The sequence below is a fragment of the Chaetura pelagica genome, unplaced genomic scaffold (assembly GCF_000747805.2).
Source record: "Chaetura pelagica isolate M959 unplaced genomic scaffold, ChaPel_1.0 scaffold505, whole genome shotgun sequence".
NCBI lineage: Eukaryota > Metazoa > Chordata > Aves > Apodiformes > Apodidae > Chaetura > Chaetura pelagica.
In genome coordinates this window covers 284,184-290,042 of record NW_009953211.1, presented here as the reverse complement: position 1 = coordinate 290,042, position 5,859 = coordinate 284,184, and the positions used below count along the sequence as shown (strand labels likewise).

Genomic DNA, 5,859 nt, shown 5'->3' with positions numbered 1-5,859 from the left:
GAAAGAGATCATAATGTCTAAGCTAAGCCAGAGGACCAGCTCTCAGAGCACCATGGAGCTTGGGACTTAGGGTAGAAAAAGGGCAAATTCATGAGATACAGTCCTCTCAGCAAGATAAAGGCACTAGTTAAAGTTCAAGCTGCAAGTTACACTAAGTTTCATTAAATGGATGGCACTCACATATTCAGTAGAAAAAACTGATCACCTTCAGAAGCAAACCACGACCCAGCAGAAACCAGCAATCCTCCAATTAAACAGAATAGAAATTAGCACCTTGGGGCAACTACTTGCTTATCAGCAACAGGGAGTTAAGAACAATTTAGTATTTCTAGTAAGGTTTACACAAACCTCACGAGGTTCTATAAAAACAAAAGCAAAGTCCTTCCCTAGGACATCCCATTACCTTGCTGCCTGGCAAGAACTCCACCCAGGCAGCAGGACAGACTGTAGAAAGGGAGAGGGGGAATCCTAGGGGACAACAAGGAACCCCTACATTGGCAGCATGCCCTGTTGCAGCAATGACATCAATCTCAGCCTCAGCAGATCTGCAGGCAAGAAAAGGGATTCCTCCCCTCTGTTCAGCACTGGTGACACCAAAACTGGATTCCAGAGCGAGTCTGAGCCCCCAAGTACACAGACTCTGGAAACTGGAGCAAGTCCAGCAGAAGACATCACGATGGTCAGGGGCTGGAGCACAGGACATACAGGCAGAAGTCAACTGAGCTGGGTTTGTTCAGCTAAAAAAAGGGAGGGTGAAGGGATACTTTAATGTTGCCTACAGGCTCTTAACAGGAGAGTACAGAGAAGACAACCAAACTCCTCTCAGACGTGCAGGGACAAAATGAGACAGATGTAATAAAGATGAGCTGGAACATGGGAAATTACCATCAGATTTTGGGATTTCTGTTTTCTCTATGCATGCAGTCGAACCTTGGGACAGGACACAGGGAACCTGAGTCTTCTCCAGCCCTTGAGAAATTAAAACCTCAACTGGACATAGCCTTGAACACCCAACGTAGCTCTGTTGTTCTATAATTTGACTAATGTCAAGCAAGATCAATTTTTCAGCGGAATGGTTGATATCACCACCAGTACTACAAGAAAATTTAGTATCAGACTGTTACAGTAAAGAACACAGACTGACAAGAAAGCAATAAGCAATACAGAGGGGCTGTGGTCACAGATCTTTACTGCCTAATACACTGAAAACATACAGGAGCTTTCATTCCTATAAACAGGCACAAGATGCCCAAATCTGGTTTGCAAGGTACAATCCCCAGTTTCAGGTATAAATCTGTCCTGATGGATCTTGTTTCAAACATAGTGTCGAGGTGAGAAGTGCATACCAAACCTGGTAAAGGAGAGAGAACTAACAGTGTGGGAGACCAGGCCAAGGCAGACAGCAAAGAATTACCCAGAATTCAAACCAAAGGTGCATTCTAGGAGAGAAGAGCCCATTAAATATCATCAGAAAATGTAGTTACTTGGGGTCTGTCTGGGATTGCTCAGGCAGGAGTGGAAAATCCTACAAGTGGCTGTAAAAAGATTAGAAACAACACATGACTGAGGTGTAGATATAAACCTCTGTGTGTCCCTTCCATGCATAGCAAAGAGGAGCAAAAAAATCCAAGTTCCAGCAGGGCTGGGGCAGCAGCAGGTCTGTCAGAGACAAACAAGCTTCTCAACCTGGCCTATTTTGTAGCACACATTCTTGTCCACTATGTAGGTGCTGCCAGCATCATCCCTCCACAGCAGCACCAAGGGTTGCACCTGAGTCATCAGCCACATCCTGCAAGCAGCTGCAGGAGAAGCTGCAGCCCTCCCACAGCACATGTCACAGGAGCTGCAAGTTCTGGGAGTGCTGGCACTTATTTAATTCTTTCTTTGATTCTTTCCTCTATTCATAGCTTGAGACTGGGTGCTTCCAAATTACAGTAAGTCTCTCTGCTGTGAGGGAGCACCACGTTTCCCTTTACACCATAATCTGATATTGGCACCTTTATGGAGCTACACCATGCACATCTGAATCTCTTAATGGCATGCTGAACAATACACAGAAGGAAATGCTCTGTGACATCTCCAGTCTGTTAAAACAAATAACAAGGGATAAAGGCTTAAAAACAACTCAAGTGAGATGAGAGTAAGTCTCCTTTTTCACACTAGCTCAGACTTCTCACTAGAAGCCACTGAACATTAAATATTCAAATAATCTCTAGGAAATGGGTATGTTCTGTAGACATAGAAAGCTCCCTTAGTCCTTTGACAGAGATCTTCTCAGATGAAGGATCAAATAAGAGCACATGCCACATTTAGAAATTGTCTTTTATGACCAGAAGGGCATGATCACTGTGAGAAGGAGATCAGATACTCTAAACAGGCTTCCACCATCCATTGGGACATGAACATTCATTGAGCAAACTGTCTCCCGTGCTGGGGCTGCTGTCTTGGTGCCAGCTCCACTTGGGCAGGGTCAGAGCTTTGTTTCCATGCAATCTGCCTTTCAGAGCAGCAGCTTCCTGGCAGGCAACTTCCTCAATCAACAGAGCTATTACTGAAATGAGAGAAAATATAGCTCCCCTTTCCACTCATCCTCAGCTGCCCCCTCAGGGAACTTGGAGGTCCTCCACAAATGATATGCATCGACTGTTTCCATCCAACAGATGGAGATGGCAATGCCTGCTGGGCAGCCTTCAAACAGCTTCTTGCCAGTGTGACTCATCTGTTACCTAGGAGAGGAGCAGGAGGGATGAATCCATCTGAGGCCATTCCGTAGGCAGGCTGTGCTGAAGCTGCCTACGGCTTCCATCTGCCTCCCAGGAAGACTGAGCAGTCCCCAACCCTGCCAAGGTGGCTGGCCAGGCAGGTGGAAGCAGCTCGGAGAGGCACACAAGTCCACCCCACTCCCACAGTGAGTGTCAAGCCACAGAGTAATGTGGGCAGAAGCATTCTCCTCCAGTCTCCTTCAGCTTTGCAGGGAGCCTACAACAGCACACAGCTGCAGGTATGTGGCCACACAGAGAGGAGGTGACCATGTCTTGATTAAGACCCTGAGTGCAACCTCTGTTCTCCGGCAGGGAAAGGAGCCCTGCAGTGAAGAGCCCTTGTGACCTGAAGCAGTAACTGCTAAAGCCTGTAAATTTCTTTTGCAAACAGGGTACAAGGTTGGCCTGTGGCAGGGTCAGGGATGATCTGTTTGAAAGAGCTGGAGCTCCTCTGTGCAGCCTCTTCCCCAGTCTCACATTTGAAGTGTATGAGAGAAGGGGCAGCTGAGGACATACACGCTCAGCACATGGTAGCTCCAGCACACGAGCCCAAGGTGCCCCAGGAGAGAGAAGCACAAACAGGTTAGGCCAACAGTGCAGGACATAAAAGGAGTGAGGGATGAATCCTCACAGCTACATGGCACCCACAGCTGCCAGCTAGCTCCCAGCTCCCCAGTCCTGTGCTGCTGGAACACGTGGCTGAGCCTTTCCAAGGGCCAGGCAGCTCTCTCCTGCCCAGGTTGTTCCCTTGCTAAACCCTGCACCAAAGGGGCACAGGCCCTGGGGATGAAAGCCCCAGTGCTTTCAGCTCTCCAGAATGGCACCATACACACAGTGATGGAAAGGCCAGCGAAGTGAAGCACTGACCAATAGTGTGTGGATCACAGTAAGCTCCTGCTATTTTCACCCCAGACCCCAGATTTCACACATTTCACTTTCAGTTCCTTCCGTTCAAGAGCATCAGGTTTGCCATGAAGGCAAACCCCAGCCCCCAGAACTACACTAATACTGCAACTTGCAGCACTAATCCAGGATTTAGATTCTAATGTGTGCTGTACAAAGAGCTCTGTGGGAACACAAAGCTGCTGAGCTCCCACCCTATGATGCTTTGAAGAGGATCAGCAGCTTTTCTGTCAGCTGACAAGAACGAAGGAAGGACACCAGCACCCCAGCTAGGTTAGGGGAGCTGTGGTGAGGACAGCATACTCAAGAGGCATCTTGCTTCCATGCTGTCCTTTGGCAGGTGAAAAGAATGTGCCTGCACCCTCAGGGACCCATCTCTTCACCACAAGCTGCAGAGAGGGAGAGGGGAGGATTGCACATACCAGGATGGGGTAAAATTTCCTCTCCCCTTGGTGACAAAGATCCCCTCCCCTTCCCTCTGCCTGGTACAGAGTAGAGGCAACAGGCCTAGCATGGATGAACAGAGAAAGGGAGGGGACAGCAGAGGCAGCAGTGAGATCACACAGGGTGTCAGCAGAAGTCATGCACAGAGACAATGATCCCTTACACCCTTCACTGCCCAGGGAGGGAATCTAGAAGGAGGGAATCTAGATAGAGGGCACTGCCAGAAACCACCCAGTGGTTTAAAGGGCCTGTCTAAAGAGTCAGAAATGGTGGCATAGGGGATGACAAACTCTGAACATCAGCTTGAGAGGAGGGCTTTGGCTGAGGCAGGCAGGGAAGCAAGATGCACTCTGTCCCAGTGCAGAGGCCTAAGAAAATTCATCCCTGATACAAACCAGCACCAGGCAGCTTGCTGCTGTCCCTGTGGCACTAGTCCCTCCTGCCTGGGAGCCAAAATCTCCCCAGGGTGCTAACTGAGCCAGAAGCAAGGGATTGGCACAAGGCAAGGGACATGCAGACCAGCACTTCACAGAGGGCACAAGGATGGGCTCGCCGCCATCAGGCAGCAGCAATGAGAGGAGCCTACCTGAATCTTCACAGCAATAAGCACAGAGCTCAGCTCTTTGTCCAGCTCTTTCAGCACTGTGAGTTTCTTCAGGCGCAGACTGCAGAGCCTGTAAGACAGAGAGAATGGGACACATTCAGGCACCACCATCTCTGGAGCCCTGCCAGGTACCCGGTGCTCGGAAGGCAGCCTGCATGCTTGGCCCAGCCGCAGGCACAAGCTTGGCCGAGGAACACTGGCATTCATGCGCCACCAGGACAGCTCATTGGGGAAAAAAGGAAAGAAGGAAAATTAACAGAGCTAAAGCAGGCTTAAGGGATTAGCATGCGACAGGAAGTCTAACAGCAGGCCATGTGGTAAAGAGATCCCTTCCCAAATAGGGCTGTTACCAGCTCTGCTTAAATCTACCTTGGCCACAGTGCTGCTTATTTATAAACCAAAGCACTTAAATCTACTCTTATCCTGCACTTAGTTAAGGCAAATGTTCCCATGCAGACATCACAACTCAGTTCTTCTCTTGTGCAGTACCATACAGAGCTGACTTGGGAAGCTGGGAGGCAGCAGCCCCACAGAAAGCCTCAAACAGCAGAGCAACCCTGACAACCTCAGATCCTGGGGATTCCATGTGGTGAGTGGTACTTCTAGGAAAAACCCATGAAGAAGCCTGAGACTGATAGAAAATAGCCACTTTTGCTGCTCAAAGGCTTAGTCAGTGCCTGTGAGACAGCCAGCCACCCTGACCTCCTGCCTAGGAGCCTGCAACAAGACTCAGAGAGGACAGACCAGACACATTTTTACAACAAGCAACTGGCACTCTCATGTTTCTCAAGCCAGCCTCTGTGCTCCAGGCTCATTGTCTGCACTGTTGCAGCCAGTGGTACCCAGGACTTTTGTGGATACCAGTGTGCTATACCTGACATTTAGGCCACCCTTCCTGGAGAACAAATGGGCCGCTACCAAATACCTTTGTCTGATACACTGTGCACTCTGAGGGCCAGAGCTATTCCTCTCTGCTTTTTGTGTTTTGTTGTGTTTGGTTGCTTTTTTTAAGGAACAAACCTTGCTATGCTAATGTACAGCAACAGTGGAGAACAGCTCAGAGATGGAAGGATCGACAGCCATACTGCAGGACAGGTTTGGGGCTTAGCAGGCACTCACCTTCTACCACATCCCTACCCTCCCTGC

General features: G+C 49.2%; 1 protein-coding gene across 1 annotated transcript in view; it reads right to left on the bottom strand.

Moving 5' to 3' along the window:
- Positions 1 to 4,916, bottom strand: part of LOC104388677 (phosphofurin acidic cluster sorting protein 1-like) — a 21,547-nt gene extending 16,631 nt beyond the window's left edge. The window contains 2 exon segments of the mRNA XM_009997564.1: positions 4,696 to 4,783; positions 4,846 to 4,916. Coding sequence (XP_009995866.1) covers positions 4,696 to 4,783; positions 4,846 to 4,916 — 159 coding nt within the window.
- Between the last annotated feature and the right edge of the window lie 943 nt (positions 4,917 to 5,859).